This window comes from Anas platyrhynchos, chromosome 4, assembly GCF_047663525.1.
Source record: "Anas platyrhynchos isolate ZD024472 breed Pekin duck chromosome 4, IASCAAS_PekinDuck_T2T, whole genome shotgun sequence".
Lineage (NCBI taxonomy): Eukaryota > Metazoa > Chordata > Aves > Anseriformes > Anatidae > Anas > Anas platyrhynchos.
Genome location: NC_092590.1, coordinates 38,856,738 through 38,874,452, shown reverse-complemented (window position 1 = coordinate 38,874,452; position 17,715 = coordinate 38,856,738). Strand labels below are relative to the sequence as shown.

Genomic DNA, 17,715 nt, shown 5'->3' with positions numbered 1-17,715 from the left:
CCCTCTTTTTCCTCCCCTCAGCCAAGGGCCCACTCCCCCCTCACGGCCGCAGCCGGCGGCGCCTACAGCTCCCAGGATCCCTCGGGGATGGCGGTCCCGCCTCTCCCCTGCCAGCCCTTGTTGTTGGGAATGGCGGGGGGGGGGGTGCCGTGCCCGGCCCCCTAATGGCCGGCAGGGGGAGGACCCGGCCCCGCCGTGCGCTCGGGCCGCTCCCCTCGGAGGAGGAGGAGGAGGAGGAAGGGGAAGGGGCGAGCCCAGCCCAGCTCGCGGAGCCGCTGAGCGAGGGGAGTGGAAGGAGAGGGGGAGCCCCCAGCGGGAGGATCCCGGGGGGGCGGCGCCGGCTGAGGCGGGGCGGCGGCTGGATCCTGCCCCGGGACGGCGGAGCCCAAGTTGCGGCGGGGCGGCGGCCGCCCCTGTCTGCCTGCCTGCCGCTGCCGGGGCCAGCAGGAGGAGGAGGAGGAGGAAGGGGGGAGCCTCCCGCCTCAGCCCCGCTGCCCCTCCGCTTGTTGTGCGTGAGAGCCAGACACACACACGCCGCTCCCCGTCCCTCCTCCCTCCCTCTCTCCCTTCTTCCCTCCCTCCCCTTCCCTCGCCCCGCACAGCCCCAGGAGGCCGGAGCGGGCGCGGCGCTGCCGCCGCGTCTCGGGGCTCCCTCGGCCCGGCCCGGAGGAGGAGGACGAGGAGGAGGAAGAGGAGGACGAGGAGCGCCCCGGCGGAGGGGCGGGCGGCCCAGCCATGAGCGGCGGGGAGGTGGTCTGCTCGGGCTGGCTCCGAAAGTCGCCACCGGAGAAGAAGTTGAAGCGCTACGTGAGTGCCCTCGCCCTCCTTCTCTTCGTTTCCCTTCGTTTCCCTTCCCTTCTCTCCCCTTCCCCGCGTCCCCCCTCGCCCTGCCCGGCCTCCTTCGCCCCGTCCCTCCCGGCCGGGCCCGGCGCCTTTCGCCCGCTCCCGCAGCCCGCCGGGCTCCCCCCGTCCCTCTCTTTCCCTCCCCTCCCTTTCCCTTTTTTCTTCTTTTTTCCCCAACTCCTTTCTGCTTTCCCCCTCGAAACGCCGAGCGGTCAGCTCTGCCCTGCCGCGGCTTTATCGCCTTTCCCAGCAGAGTGGGGAGAGGGGCGGAGTTTTTCCGCCTTCCCCGGGGCTCCGGGCTCGGGATATTTCGGGTTTTTTGCCTCTAAACACCGCTGCCCCGGCCCCAGGCGGCCCCCCCAGGCGGGGATGCCCCGGGAGCGCTCCCCGCAGGGCCGGGGGAGCCTTTGCCCTTGGGACCGGAGCCCTGCAGGAGGAGGGAGCTGCAAGCCAAGTGCCTTTTCCTCGTGTTTCCCCCAGCTGCCCGCCGGTGCTCAGGAGGAAATATTTTAGCGGAGCCGAGCCGGAGCTCGCAGGAAAATGGAGCGTGTTTGCTGAGAGGGCAGATTTCGTGACAGGGCAGCGGCCAGGCTGCTGGTGCTGCTCGGGGCTGGCGGCGACGCTGCTGTCAAGTCACGTAGGAGGCAGGGGTGATGCCAGAAGTCAGCTCTGCTCAGCCCTTTCCCATTGGCACCGCCGCAGCCTCATGGTATCTGTGTAATTGGTACAAAATGTGTTTATTTTTATTTTTTTTTCCTCTCTTTCCGTCTTTGTTTAGCCCGTTGGGTGGTATTTAAGTAGGAACGGCCCTCGCAGCTCGGCGTCGTTTGGAGGCAGCTCAGCCTTTGCTTGAGAGCTGAACCTCAACGCAGCCCGGCTGCTTTCCGTCCGCTGGCGATTCACGGCCCCTTCTTGGAAAGGAGCTGTTGTGGGCAACTTGTTAAATGGCAGGGCATTGATGAAATCGGCTCTTAAAGTTAGTTATTAAAAATAATAATAATAAAAAAATAGCCCCTTCACCGGTTCCCAGTGACAAAAACCCTGCTCTCGCCAAGGGCACAGGATCAGACATACGAGAATGACCTGATGGGTCACGGGAGGGCTGTGCTTCCCCCGCTGAATCGGACACAGGCTGTATTTTGGCTGAGCCTCTGAGTGTGTATTCAGAGCATGCCGCTTCACCAGTGTGCAAGAAGTGGGAAAACTATTAGTGTTTTTAAAGTTTGAGTTAATTTCCCACTCAAGCCCTAAATCGTGTACAGTTACACTGTCTGTTAGTGGAAGAAAGTGTAAGTGAGAGTTGGCTGCCCTAAATCAATGCCGTAAATCATTCCCTAATATTTTAGCTTTTTTCCATATGACTTTCTGTTCAGCATATTTCTAGCTCTGTTTCTGTATCAGAATAGCATCAGAACCTTTGAGGGTAAAAGTAGCCGTCGTGTTGGTCAGGTGGATCCCTGTCCTACAAGAGTAGTTCCTTAATTTTCACTTAAAATGGGGATCTACTTTTTGAGGAGGCAGAGAATCAGTGATAATATGGTTGGCCTGTGTTGGCAGGGCTTCGTGTAACATCTGTGTGCACCCAAGGCCATAAGGTCAGAAGTTTAAATCTTGCATGCTGTCGCAGATGACTTTCTGCTTGTATTCTCCCGTGTAAGAGAAAGGAGAGACTGTGTTTAAAGGAGGACTTGAAGTAAAATTCCTCTTGCTATTCTGCGGTGCCCGATCAGTTGTAGGCTAAAGGGTCACGCTCATTTTTAAAGGCATAAAAATGACCTTGACATCGTGATCGCAATCTTTAAGCAAAGAGAAAGTTGACAAATAAATTGGAACTGAGTGCAGTGATTGAAGCATTGGCTTCTGCTCTCTGTAATTCTAAACTTCTGCTAGGGCACAGAAAAGCTATGTTTTTAAAGCCATATTTTATCCTGGTGATATTTCAAGAGACTGCACCAGGAGAAAAGATGGGAAAGTGATTTCAATAGGAAACTGCTTTTCTGCAACGCATACTTTTCACATATATATATGGAAAATTGTAACTTCACGCCCTATTAGATTTTGCATGCAAGTGTTGGGGCAAATCCAGGTTACCATCTGGGAAGGGAGATAAAAAGTCTGAAATTGCAGTTAAATATGGCTTCAGTTCTTAGGAAGGGTGAAAAGGAGCACTTTGAAGCTAGTGCATAGACATGTGTTTCACAGGGACTTCAATTTTTAGTTTGAAACAGTTGGACACAGCATTAAAGCTAGCTTGCAATCATTTGGAGGCTAAAAAAAGAAAGTAAACTGGCCTACAGGTGGCAAAAACAGATTTACTTGGATATATGCCTTAATGCCATGTATATTTTCTCCCCCTCAAAGCAGTCATATTTTGATGTCATGTTCCTGTGTTTCAGGTGTGCAAGTAACTTTGCAATAACCATTTGCACCTGTTGTTCGTTCCCCGGAGCTGGTGTTCAGAACAGTTTCTTTGCTGGAATAGGCTTTCAGCAGGAGATTTTGGGGGAGAATACTGTAGCTCCAAGATCAGGATGTGGATTTAGGAGACAAGTAGGGAAAGAGTTTTGGGGCTAAATCCTGCACAGGTCTCTACAGCCTGTTCAATGCTTCCACGAGTAGCAGGAAAGGACTTGTGTCTGCATAGGGATGCAGGACCGCTATATTTTATGGCTTCTGTTACCTTCTGCATTGTTTGCTATTGCAACTTGTTCTGTTGCCTTCAATTTTGGGAACTTCTGTGCCCTTGTTTTAACCCACTGTCATCAACTTGCACTTTTACTGCTCTTGTTCCCTTATTTTTAAAGACATAATTGGAAATCCACTTTATCCCAATTTGTACTTCAAAAAGCACTTGCAAACCCTGGCTTTGTAGTTCTCTGCTGCATTGCACATACCAGTTAAAATAGCTTGTTCTTTGTGGTAGCAGTACAGAGAATTTTCTACTGTCATAGTGTTAAGAAGCAACCAGATATTTAAACACAGCTGTCCTTTGGTAAAGCAAGGAAGGAAAGAAAAACTTGAGTGAACGGGAGTAAGTCTTCTTAATTCTCTCCTAGGACTACTATGCTTTCGTTTGGGTGGTGTCTGGGGCTCTGTGGGACGACCGAGTATGCTTAAAACTAGGGTCTTAGCGTTGATGCTTGCTTTATGCAATTGATTTGTAGTGTCTACTGAGGTAAAGAGCAGCTCGTGCCTTTGTGATTTTTAAATATAAGTGTGGTGTAGCTGAAGCTAAGCGTGTTTTTTTTTTTTTTCCATACCCATACTTAAGACAGTGTAGGTATGGAAGTAATAAAAGTGGAATATTTTACTGTGGTTTTGCTTGGCGTTTACTCTTTGGCACTAATCACATAGGTACCTTTTTGCTCTTGAGTAATACTTCAGCGTGCTAAGATATGTAATGGTGTTAAGAAATGTTTTATTCAGCAGAACAGTTGTAATCTGGTAGAAGCTGAAGTGCATGACAAAAGCTCATTTTCTGGAAGACACCTGTTTGTGTTAAAACCTTCTGTGATCTTGCATCAGCGTAGTGAGCAAATCTGAGAATCCGGTTGATTTACATGCATGAACACACATACACAAAAAACACAACAAGATGAGCTTGTTTGACATCGAGTGCTGTCCCTGTAAAGCTGGGTGGTCAAGTCAACGCAAGGTAGGTGAGTGTAGTCAGGTAATGTTCTGTGACATCTTAGTATTCAGAACTTGATTATACTTGTGCCTCCTGCAGAAGTTGGTGAAGATCTTGCAGGAAGCAGTGCAGAAGTGTTAGTGCAGAAGCCTTACGTCTTGGACAGAAGTCGGTCCCTTCCCTTCTTCTGTGCACACTGCAGGAACCAGTATCTTGCCTTCTGATATTTATAAACATAAGTTAGTGAACCATAAGCCACGAATTTGAAAGCACAAGTAAACGTAATGTTTGTGTTGCTGATTGAAGGAAGCTGCGTTGTTTTATGTGCTGACTGAAGGTGCTAAAATGGACTTGGTTATAAGTTTGGGGGTTACCTACCTTACAAGCTTGATCTTTGGGCATAAATCTCAGTTCTGCAGCACAAAACTCAATCTGCAAGTATTTATCCTGTGCAGATTTGCGAAGAAAGACAGTTTTCTTCCACTAGTTAGTCTGATTTTTTTTATGTAATATACCATACTGATATATGCTGTGAATTTAAATGTTTCTTATCGAGGATGGTCAGACAGCTAGTACCTGAACTGTTTGAGCACTTACTTGTTGCTGGGGCAAGTAGGAAAGTCAAGAGGAACAGCGCTGTTTCTGTTACTTCAGTCTGAAGTGTGTGTGAACTGCTGGACACAGGAAAAAAGCCATATATTTCTGAAGATGTCTTGATGAGAACAGTTTTTCTTAATTCTGTTAGATAGTAACATTTATTTTGAGACCAGAAGATCTGAGAGATGATGAAATACTCAAATTCCGACTTCATGTTATTGAAGATCATTCTCAGTTGGATCTATAGCAGGCTGTGGATACTCTTTCATCGTGGTTCTCTCTTGGTAGATGGGTTAATAAGATTTGGTGCAGCTAATCACAAGGGATTACAATTCAATGAAGACTAACTGGGAGCAGGGGGAGGAAGTGGAAAAGCCAATTATTGTCTCCAGCTTTCTGTGATGCTGCACAACATCTGCTATTCCACGTAAGCACAAAATCTTGCGGTGCTGAACATTGAGTTTAGGCAACGTATATATTAAAGTCGAAGGAAATCATGAAATACCATAAACTTAGCTTTCAGTTTGCTGCAGATGACCTTGTTTTGCCTGTCTTTCAGTCAACTAAGGCTTTCAGTAAGCCAAAATGCTAGAGAAAGCAGCTATCTTAAATAAATGTGAATTGGATATCTTGAGAAAAGGAATGTTTTTATTGGACAGTTTAGTTTTAAAAAGTCTAGGCCTTGACTGTCAAAATGAGCATATATTTTGGAGGCCGCTGGAGTGCTTTATTACTCCCCAGTGTGTGCATAGCAGTGGTGTTATTTTTGGTTGTTGAGGACACCTTTCAGATGGGATATAATCCCTCCATTTTCCTGTTTTGGTATTGAACAGCCTGCTATTTAGAAAGGGGAGAGTGCTAGTCAGAAAACTGTTTCCAGTGTCCTTTTTTCCTCTGAAAATTTTAAAATCTTGATGTGATGGCTTAGAAATTCTGGGGTGTGTTTGTTTTTGTTTTTTTTTTTTTTTTTAAAAAAAAACTTTGCTAGCCTTTTTTGACATGGCTTTTGGATCATACAGCTAGAATCAAATGTAATCTCATGTAAACATTTAAAACATATTTATTTCTCATTAAATTTGGCTCCTGGCTTTAACGAAAGTCTCACTTAAAAAGTGAAAGGAGCATCAGTGATTCAAGATGTAGCAGTCTTAATTAAGAGTAATTTCATATATTGTAGATAGCTTTGGTTAGGGTATTTCATGTGTTTTTAGTTTTATCTTTTTTTCTAGTCTAAAAATGGACTTGACCAAACTATGTTAGGTAAAGTGTTTTCTTAAATCAAGAAGGGGAGTACAACTGATGGGATGCAAGTTTTGTTTTTACACAGAGCAAATCAAATCAAGATATTATTTTACATTACCTTATAGTTTCATCCCCAAATCTATTTTCTCCTTATTTTCATCCAAACCTCTTCTGTAGCATTGCAGTGACAATGTCTTGGTACTTTTTCTTAAACTGACCTTAAAATTTTCCATGCTTCAATGACTAAACACTTTATTGCCAATAGAAGCAATTTAATCTGTTGCAATTTAATTGCAGTATTTCATTAGGAGGGACAGACCTTGTGTCATGCAAATTACTTGTGCAAGGCAGGCAGAAAGATCAGACAGAAAAGGATAATCTTGTCAAGGCAGGTATGTTGTGTACAGGTGAACATTGTTAGTCCAATACAATTTGCTGTTCTAGGGGCTCTAATGTGAATTAAGATCCTTATATGTACAAACAAGTATTTCTAAGGCAGTACTACATTTTTCTTTTTGGGGGGATGGGGGAAGAACAAATTCTGCTATCTCCAGATCAAAAGGAAAGTGCTGTGTATTCGTAATTCCTGCTTTACCAATTCTTGAATAGGCTATTGCAGTTCTTTTTTATGGATTTCTGGCTTGTTTACTTTAGAAAGTGTTTGTAGTTGTACAAATAGTATTAGCTTTATGCTGGTTGTAGTTTTTCAAAACCGGCTTCTAATAAAGTTACGTAGTCTGTTTTTTCTGCTTGTATTTGGTCTTGCTTCCAGCTGTTAACAAAAGTTTTGTTTCTCATGATTAACTTCTGAAGCTTTTTGGAACATTCTGCACACTTTCAGTTGTAGAAAATAATCTCACTTATAGTGTTTACCTTCTTAGTGGTGTACATGAGGGAAGTGTTCATAAGCTAACTTTAACTGAGATGAAAGAGACTGAATTAACTGCTGAACTCTCTAACCATCATTTTTTTAATTATTTTTTTTAACCGAAGCCTCATATAGGAAGGACTGTATTTAACTGCATTTCTTTGCACCAAAATTACCACTTCAGGATCAAAATACCTGAGGCTATGGTGACGTACTTTCCTTCCTTTTTGCAGGTAAATGGCAGCAATTTTGGATAAATGACAACGTGATAGTTGTCTGTCTTGGAGCTGGTGGTATTACAACATGAAATTAAGAATCAGGCATTTGTGTCCGTATGGCTTGTGTATTATTAAATATAATATCTCTTCATAATAATACAAGTAATTCCGTGTAAAAACATACCTTGAAGAAGTGCCACTTCTAGAAGAACGTGCCAAGATAGCATAGTAGTCTGTCGCTTCTGGACAAAGCTGAGTTTAGGCCCCACGTCAAGAACTGAATTAAGTGAGAAGGTTTTGCTGTTGGTACAGCAATTCACTGGCAGTGTGACTTGAAAAAAATAAGATGCATTTTCAGGAGCTACGTTCTTTGAGAATTTGGGGCAAGCCTCAAGCTTTGCCTTCTCTGCTTTTTCTGAAACAGGTAACTTTGGTTTTCTGGCAAACCCTGGTAAACTTGGATTAGGGGTTCTGGTGTTTGCAGATGGGGCCCTGTGGTTTTACCCCGTGGCTCTGCAGGTAGAGGTGGGTGGGAATGGCGGTAGGACATGTGGATGACCTTGCCTAGCAGGAGGAAAGCAACCTCGTGTCTTTGCTTGTTTTCCACACTAGAGTTTCCCAGCAAGCTAACTGGTCACATGTTGGTTGTCCTGCTCTTTTATAAGTGAAAACAACAACAGATAAACCCTTCGTGGCAGTGGAGATAGTGGCTGTCACAAACTGAATCTGCTTCTCCACCCATTTTCCAGCACAGCCAGCCTTGGGGCAGGGTGATGGCAGATCTGCTGCCTGCCTTCCTTGAGGGTAAGTCTGTCTCCACCCCAAAAGGAATGCGATGGGTTTCAGAGGTGCAGGCAAGCACGTTCCTCTCTTCTGGGGTTACAGCTACTTCCGGGATCTTCGGTATTTTTGCCTCAGAAGAAAAGCAAAAAGAAAAACAACACAAAAATAGACAGACTTCAGTTTATTTTTCTGTGTTGTCTGGGGCTTGGGATTTAAAAGCAAAATAAACCTGTAGGTGTTTATTGCTGACAGTAGGAGTTCATGGGATTAGTCTTGGGGTATGGAATAAGAATACAGGAAGCTATTCAAACACAGTTAATACCCTTGCCTTCAAATAGACTTTTGATATGACCAACACAAAAGAATTACGTTGCACTTGGAAGAGTTACTGTAAGTGAAGATATGTACATGGTATCAAATGAAAAACAGGTTTTGAATTTTAAGACTTGAAGTAGAATGATAGCCATTCATAAAAAAAAAAATAAATCTGGGAATAGTGTCAGTTTGTCGTCATCTCTTTGTATAGAGAACTGCACTGAGTCACGTAATGTGCTAGACAAATGTTCCCGTTCACACTTAATGCATGTTTCTGTTACTGTTTTCTGACACTTGTGTTTCCATGTAGGTTCTTAAACAGCATCAGATGTAGTAAAGAAGCTGGGCTTGATTTTTGGGGGGGGGGGGGGGTGGTGCAGAAGAGGATTGACACTTCTGATGGATTGCTTGTTGGAACAGCTAGATCTATAGTGTATGAGCCATAATTCATCAAGTCCAAGGCCATATGCAGAATTTGACAGTTATAATTAAAAAAACAAAGCATATAAATCGTAGAAATGTAGTGAAATACAGACGGTAAGTCTGCGCTTTCCCAGCAAGCACTAAGAAGAAAAAAGAATATTAGGTAAAACTGTTGGGATTATTTATCTGATGCTTGTAGTGGATACGGTACAGATTGGTGTTGTATACTTGTCAAGAAACAGCTAAGACAGAATATCTGAGTCCTCATGTGTGGACTTAAGGAAATGAATGGACAATTTATCTTTCCATGGTTCAATTAAAAAATAATAATAGGGAGGTAGTAAGAATGAAGAGGAGAGGGTACTCGCTGCAGTTTGAGTCTGAAGAGGCTTGCCCTACCTGGAACAGATTAGGCAGCAGAGCACTCTGCCACACGGAAGTGTCAGAGGTAGGTTAGGGGTGGGATCCAGTCTGGCAATTCAGCTTTCCTAGAAAGTAGTGATCTGTATGAACTTGATTTGAGATTTAAGCCACAAACTAATAGAACTTTATCCCCTTTGATTATTTCACTTGTTACATAACTCCATGGGGTTTTCGTGTTTCTTTTTTTTTTTTTTTTCTGTCTGTGGTGCTATGTTTCTTTCAATTATATGTTTTACTGAGTGATGTTCTCAAGGTGGCATTAGAGAAACTTTTTATTTACAAAATCCTGTTCTGTTGCTACAGGAGAAAACTTTTTTTTTTTTTTTTTTTTTTAAAAAAAGTGCAGGGGTAAGTATGAAGTGCAACAGTATCTTCTGGTTCTTGCATGTGCTTATGTCATCTCAGGTATGGTACGCAATTATTACTGCGAGTTTGCATCATGCTGTGCTTTTTGCAGTCTAATGACTTGTTTCTTATCTAGTGAGAAAACATCCTGAAAGCTCAATGCTGAGGTTATGTCATGTTCTGGGTTGTGACCTAAAAGTTGCCTGTGTGCACAATTCAAGTTGAAATACATAAATTTGTCAGCACGGTGAAAAGTAACTTAAGCTGCTGTTCGCTATTAAAGGTCCATCAGCAGACAAGATGCTTACACAGACTCCAGAGTTGGTTCTTTCTAAGTTGTCACCTGTCTTCTCCTTGCCTGGGGTTTTGGGAAGGGAAACTTTTTGGGGGGTGGGTGGGAGGGGAAGAGAGATAAAGTGAGGAGTAGCATTTAAATGAGTCATTAGTGTAAATTGGGAAACATAGCCTTGGTTTCATCCCAGAGTAATTTTGTCCCAGGACAAGTAACTGCAGAGTTTTCTGCTGTGGTGTGTACTTTAATGCTAAGTTAATTGCCTTTTCACACTCCTTTGCATTTTTCCTTGACCTGACATCTCTGTGAATCTCTACTGCTCTGAGATGAAATAATAATAATATAAAAAAAAAAAAAGACAGGAATTTATTGTCTGATTTATAAAGAATGGCAGGGATGTCTTTGCTGATTATATAAATGAGGCACCATCATCGTTACCTAAACTTGTCAGTGTTCTTTGGTGGCATTTTCGTGTCGTACAGCCATAGCCGACTCATTCAAATCTTCCAGTTCGCTGTTGGGGCCTTGGAATGGGCACATGTTTAAATTGCAGTAATAGTCCGCATAATTACACCTTTTTGCTGGGCATGTGCTGTTGGGAGCTGATCTAAAACTCTGTGGAGAGGAGGTGCAAAGTCATTAGCAACACTGGTGAGATGCCCGACAGCTTCCAAGGACTGCTGGCGAGGCAGAAGCGTTCCCAGCGGGGGTGCTTCTGAGCTCTGCTTACGGGAAGAGGTTTTCCTGTCAGCCTCTGTTACCAGTGTCCAGCAAAGCCAAAGCACGTTCCTGCTTCCTTAGGTGGCTGGGATGTGAGCCTTCTTTCTGGCCACCTTTTTCCCGTGTCCATTTTTTTCCGGTGGTCCCTTCTTCTCAACTTGTTGCTTCCCATTGCGGGCAGCGTGGTACGGGCTGAGAAGGTGGCAGAGGTCTTTCTGGTGACCTCCTTCATGGTGGTTTCTGTTACTTCAGGATGCCCAGTGGCAGCAAAACCAACCTGAGTGTCATGGATGCTGCTCACGCTAGTGATGTGGTTGATATAGAAGGGAGAAAATGTTCACTTGGGAGTGGTTCGAATCCTTTGCTGCTGGTGGCTGTTGTTCAGAGGGAGGGCGGGATGGAGCCTTCCCCTCTGAAATGTAACTGCTTAAAAGAACTAGGGAACAGGGAAGACTGTGATCCATCCTTCCCAGCTGGGCGACCGAGCCGGACAGATGTTTCTTACTCAGTGCTGAGGAGGAAAGTCCCTGGCCAGCAGCTCTAGGGTAAGGGTTGAAAGGTGAAGAAATCCTGCGGGGGGCCTCCTGCTGCGATGATCGCTTCAGCCCTGCACAAGTGAGAGAAGATCCAAAACTTGTCTCCCGTGTCCTTTCCTCCTCCTTCCCCTTGTTGCAACTATTTTCTGTTTATTTTCCTACTTGTAAATTGCATAATTTAGTCCTTACTGTCACTTCCTAATGTCTGAATCATAGGTAGCTCTTCCTGCCTGCAGTAAACAAACATTTTACTCCTGGCGCTTCTCCAGAAGTTGAAATTGTATTTATGGAGGTGGGGGGGTGTCCCCCTGGCAATGTGCTTGGGAAGCTAATTCACTCGTGTACAGATGGGGAAAAACAAAGACTTCAGCTGGCTGCAGAGGGGTGAAGTAAGCAGCTTATCTAGTTTTCTCAACTGATGTAGCTGTTCAGCTGATCAGGACAAGCAGGTGAATGGTAGCACATGATAACAGGGTATAAACAGTGGGTTACAAGCTTCTGAAGTTAGAAATGTTATCAGCTAGGGAGAACTGCATCAAGTCTTCCTGTCGCTGCTGTTAAGTCTTCTATCCAGTCGCAGACCTTGCTTGTAGGTACAGCGCTGAGATGCAGGGGTCTGTCATTTAACCAGTGACTTTTGAGCAGCGCTGTCTGGTCTGACAGTAGGGCTTTGCTCACTTTTTTTTTTTTTTTTTTTTTCCTATTTTAGCACAGGACAAGAAGATAATACAGGGCACTTGGGGACACAAGGTCTGCCTCCATTAGCCTGCTGGACTTCTTAGGCCGTATCTGCCAAAGCTGCAAAACAGATGTCAACCTCGCTTTTCCTGTTACTCCTATTATTTTTGAGCTGTGAAGAGCCTTCATTTTATTTTAATTTTTAGATTGACTGAGTCCACAATGAAGCATGGAAGCTAAAACTAACCCATGGAGGCCTCCCACCTCCTTCTCTCTTGCTCTCTCTTTCTCACTCCCTGTTGGTCTGTCTTGAATCTTGGTAGACAACCTTTGTGGTATATTGTACTGAGCGGCACAGCTCCCTACATTGCAGCTACATGTGGAACTGTTAAATGGGTTTAAAATGGTAAACAGAGACAACAGAGGAAAGATGCAGTTCTTGTTATGGCAATTTGCCATTTGTACCTTCCCATCAGTCTCTGCATCCTCACTTCCCTGATTGCTCCTGCTAAAATGAGAAGGTGTGAATAAGTCAGATTTATTAAGGACAGACTAGATGAGGTAAGAGCACTTTGTATGTCACACTGATGTCCTAATTGTTTTCTTGAAAAAGAAATTCTCTTCTTTTTAAATGTAACAACCTACCTTGATTTTTTAACTACTCTTCATATAGCATGGGAAGCAGATGATTTAAAAAATAAAGATATAAACGGCAGACTGTGCCAATCAAAGCAATAGAATATTACTCCAGCTAAGTTTTATACCAATTTCAGAAAAAATGGTTGAAGCAAAACCAAAAACCAGCACCTACCCTCACCCTACACCTAAAAAACCCCACTGCTGTTACATGCCATGGAAAAACTCATGTTCCGGCTTCTCCTGGCCGGATTACATAAGCACAGGAGTAGAAGGTTTTTCACGGGCAATTTATTCTCTTCCAGTCAGCAAAAGAAAGGATGGATTTCCTCACAAAGAGAAATTTTGGAACTATTAGTTCGTCTTGGAAGTTGTGAATGAGTTACTCTTTCTGTCATCATCTTCTGTTTGCACTATTTCCCTACGTGTAATGAAAGAATCTAGATTTCTTTCCACAATGCTGGGAGGAGTTCTTGATTCCCATGGTTGGGCTTGAATTGAATTTTCAGTATTTGGAGTGTAAAAATAATTTTGGGGATGCAGTTTGGGTAATGAATAATGGTTGGGAACTGAGAAGAAATGCAAGTGTGATAGATGACAGTATGTTGTTTATAACACTGCTCTAGTATGATGGCCAGCTAGTTCTTAAAAACACTCTACCATGTGGGAAATAAATTCTGTAACAACCATATTTAAGGTGTTTTCATTACTGTCCTTTTGCTACCTGCATTTTGCAGTTTTTGGAACTTAATAGTACAAATTCAAGTAAATGCCATGTTAAATAATGTAGGAAATACTTGTGTGTCCTTTGTACGCTGCATGGTGGACATTTTGCTGAATCAGAAGCAAAAATGCAAGGGCTGGGTCCTGTAATTATAGTATTACAGGACCTGTCTACTATTGCCTTTTAATTTATGTTTGTAATATGAAGTTTTTCTGGTTAGAATAAAGATAACACTGAACAAAGAATAATGAATCCCAATTTTACTACCTTTTGCATTACTTTAAGTTGTCTTGTAGTGTTCCATGGTGATATTTTGTCAGTTCTAGTCAATAAATTATCACATTCGTTTGTGAATCTTTTAATTTGAACTTGAAGTTTTAAAATTATGATCTTGCAATAAATTGCAATGATTGTTACTGGCACTGCTCATTTAAGAAGATGACAGTCATGCCTTCTCAAAGGGTGTTGGGTGTTTTTCTTGAAGAAGTCATAAGTAATATTGAAGTCAAATCTGTTGGAGGGTTTTATGATTTTTTTTTTCTTAGCGAATAGTTAAAGCAGTGCTTCTATGAGTTGCTTGTGAAATTGCAGTAAGTGTCAATTTAGAATGCAAATATTTCTCTAGGTAATTGAACTATATAGCCTTTAGTTGCTATAAAACACCTTCATAGCATTAAGAAAAAAAATCATGCTAAGCTCTATACCAAAACTTGTAACTCTGAGAGCAGGCGTAAGCCAAGAAAATGGTTGGGACTGTAGTGGAAACATACTTTCCCACGAAATAAAATCCAAGGATGTAGCCACCATAATTGTGCAATGAATTATCATAAACGTGATGTCATAGTCTCTGCAACCTACTGAAGGGGTAGTCTGATTTTGAAATCAACCAAGTAGTGAATAACAAGTTTCTGAATTGGCCCAGACAACAGCAGACATGTCTGCATCGTTTGGGGAAAGCAGTCATCTCCGTAGAGAATTAAACTATTTCAAAATAGAATTTGTTGACTTAATGTGTTAATCTTGGCTTTCCACGAAGAAGTGCAGCATCCCGCACATATTAATTATTTTTAACAGATCACTAAACTACTACTGGCTTTGTAGGTAAAAGACTGATTGAAAGAAGGTTCATTGAGGCCATTAGGTGTTTAAATCCTACTGGACAGTAATTACAGTTTAGAGGAACTACAACTTCTTACTCTCCCTTGTGGAGAAGGGTCCCAGATACAGGGGTGTAATTGCAGGATTGTAGCTTTGGATTTACAGGGATAAATCCACAGGTTTGCCCAAGGGTGTCTTTTGAGGATCAGGCAGAACCAACAACCTTTAACGTATGAATAGTACAATTTAGAAACTTTATGATAATTATTGTATATGATAAGAAAAATACATTGCTTGAACACCAGCTCTGTTAGGCATGCATTATCTTACTGTATAACAACCAAGTGAATGAGTCCTTTGTTTGTCACACTTTTGGATTAAAAATTAAGTATTGTTCATTAAATTATTAGAACAAGTTGAACTTAAATTAAGTGTAGTAAATACTTGTCTCATTGTCCAAATGAGTATATATTCTAAATATAACAAAGCACAGTATACATTTTTAATCTTTTACTATAACTTCTTGGTGTGGTTATATAATAACTAAAACAATTTATAAACTAGTGATGTGCCAACGAAAGATCTCTTCACTTTCTTAGCAGAAAAATCTTTACACCCATCCCCATGTCCTTCAGGCAGAAACCTGGGTAAATAAACAGGCCTTGCAGTATGCCCAGAGGGTTATCGGTAAGGGGGAGGCGGGAGCAAAATCGAGAGCCAAGAGCCTTCCCAGAAAACTATCTGCTGGTATGTTCCATGTTTGGGAAACCTTGGCTTCCACGTGGTTCAGTCTTTCCTCATGACTCCTACAGATGCATACAGGTGACCTTTTCCAAGCTAGTTTCTCATGTCAGTGGTTCGTTTGTTCTTTTTATGTGTTTTTTCCTTCCATCTTTATTCACTTTAGAAGCAGTCAAAACCTGCTTGTTTGAGCTCCTCCGTATAGCCTTGTTATGCTATAGCCTGCTATTCTGGTAACCTGAGTAGTGTTTCCACTAAAGGATAGTAGGTTTTGCTTTTTTTTTGATTTTGGTCTCACTTTCTTTTGGGGAAGTGCAACTTCTGCATTACTGTGTATCTCTTTGTTGGTATGGACCTGTCCCTGGATGAGTACCCATGCTCATTTTACTTACGTTTTACATCAGTGGCACTTTCTTCATTCTCTCTGTTCCTAAATCTTGCCTTTTCTCTGAATTCTTTTCTGTATGTTGCTATCATACTCCATTTGTTAGTGCAACATTAATATGTTCTGTTTTCTTGTAAGAAGTTTTTGCAGTTCACATTCTCCATTACTTTAAATTATACCCATGTTTTCCTAACAACCAAGTCTCTTGCACACGACTTGGCCATTCTAGGAATATGTAGATGAAATGGCCTGCACTTGTCATTGGATTAGGCATGTAGACTTTTTCCAGACAATATAAACTATAGTTGCTGTCATTTTTTGTCAGCCCTGCTAATCAAATTGTACATTTCTAAATGCAACAACTAATTTTGTCTTAAATGCATGAAATCCAGATGATGTGAAGGTGGTATCCAAAGCCTTTTGTAACTGCAGTGTGTCCTTATAGAGACTTGTATAATTTTTTTTTACCTGTCTGCTCCAGCAGATTTATTTATTTAACTCCATGGTAAGTTAAGCATTTCACCCCTAAGTCCTCTCCAGTTTATTAGAACTTGAGTTTTCTCATTCAGTTCTGACTTAAGGCTGACCTATGATGCGTACAGATGAACTGCAGGTGATATTTAACACATACATGAAATACTCCTGCCGAGAAGGGTAAGGTTCAGTTTTGGACAACAAGAACGGTTGTTACTCTGAGTATGTTACTTAGCACGTTATTTGTCATGTTTAAAAATGACAATAAACGTATTTCAACTTTTTCACAAATATGGTAAATGGCCACAAATCCCTTGAAGAGCAACTGACTTAAGTAACCACATCCCCATTTTTCTTCTGTCTCCCATCTTTCTGAGTTAGTACGCTACTGAGGGAAGGAGCTTGTGGACTATGCTGTGAGGAGAGTTTACACTGAAAACGGTCTCGTCTCTCTGCTTGGAAAGCATGTTGTAGGCTTGAAAAGAAATGATTCTTATTTAGTAATAATATGGGTAGAGTGAGAAATCCCTCTGTAGCTAGGGCTTTGACTGTGTAGAGATCCATAAGGCTGAAACAGATTGAATTAGTGCATAGGAACAATTGACTGAATACCAAGTGCAGAGCATGGGAATTATCTGCGCTCTGTTAGGAGCGCTGCCAAGATAAGCTGCTGTCTTCTGTATCAGCTGCAAAGTTTCTTCGTGGTCATCCCTCAGTAAAGCCCCAAATAGCACACGTGGTTTGAATTCCATTGAGATATGAAAGCAAACACAAATATGAAAGCCAACTCCTGAAAGAATGAAACATTTTTTAATTTTTAAGCCAAATTTTCTTTCACTTGATGATCTCACTGTTCTAATAGGAAAAAAAAAAAAAAGGAGTGAAGCCTCATCTGAAGGGGCTGAAAAGCTTCTTCTCAGTCTTCAAATACTTCCTTCAGTGTCTGCGCTGCCTCTCCCGGGCTGAGCCTCTGTCAGGTAGGTGTCTCCCGGCCTGTGGCGGGCCAGGCCCAGACGGGCTGTGTGGGGCTGGGGGCTGCGCTTATGGCACTGATTGGACTTCGGGGGCTACTTGCTGTTTTCACAGACCTTAAAAACGCTCTGTGAGTGAGTTATTGGAAAACTGAACCGATTGCTTGGCCAAGAAGTGGATCTCTGTATCCCAGATACTGCAGCGCGTCCAAGCCCCTCGCTCTGGGAGAGGAAGCAGTTGTGGAGCTACCTCAGGGCTGTGCGTGTACCGAGGGAGGTCAAGGCACCAGAGGTGGCTGTTGCTAGTGTTAAAACTAAGCAGCCTATGCATTTTGGTTTTGCCATGACCAGTGGTAGATGCCTGGGGGGAAATAGATAGAGCTGTCTGCATGTAGATGTAAAAGTCACCTGGAAGTGATCCAGAAATACTGCTTACTCTCCCAGTTGTTCTCTTGCACCTCTCCGTGCAAGAGATTCCTGGAGCGGAGGGATGGAGATGATGACTTGTTATTTTCTGATCTTGCTAACCTGCAGTGTTCTTAATGGGAATAACTGGAAATGAAGAGGCTACTCAGGTGTAATGAGGTTTAACTAATGTAACCAATGTTTCAACTTGTTCTACTGCATGTTTGCTCTAAGGCTTGTTTACGTATTGTATAAGCCAAACTCGCCTGTCTCGTTGGGTGAGTGTGGTTAAAAGTCTGCAGAGCTAAGTGAACTGCTGTAATATCTTACATAGCATTAACAAAATATGCCCCTGTGGTATGACACA

At 42.9% G+C, this 17,715-nt stretch overlaps 1 protein-coding gene across 10 annotated transcripts in view; it reads left to right on the top strand.

Moving 5' to 3' along the window:
* Positions 1 to 251: 251 nt before the first annotated feature.
* GAB1 (GRB2 associated binding protein 1) overlaps positions 252 to 17,715 on the top strand; it is a 95,449-nt gene continuing 77,985 nt past the window's right edge. The window contains exon 1 of one of the 10 annotated variants that reach the window (XM_038177970.2): positions 252 to 807. In XM_038177970.2, coding sequence (XP_038033898.1) covers positions 736 to 807 — 72 coding nt within the window. In that variant the 5' untranslated portion in view covers positions 252 to 735. Of the gene's footprint in view, positions 808 to 16,839; positions 16,950 to 17,715 lie in introns of those variants that run through there. The other 9 variants (XM_038177973.2, XM_038177972.2, XM_038177969.2 and 6 more) reach the window with 9 other exon arrangements.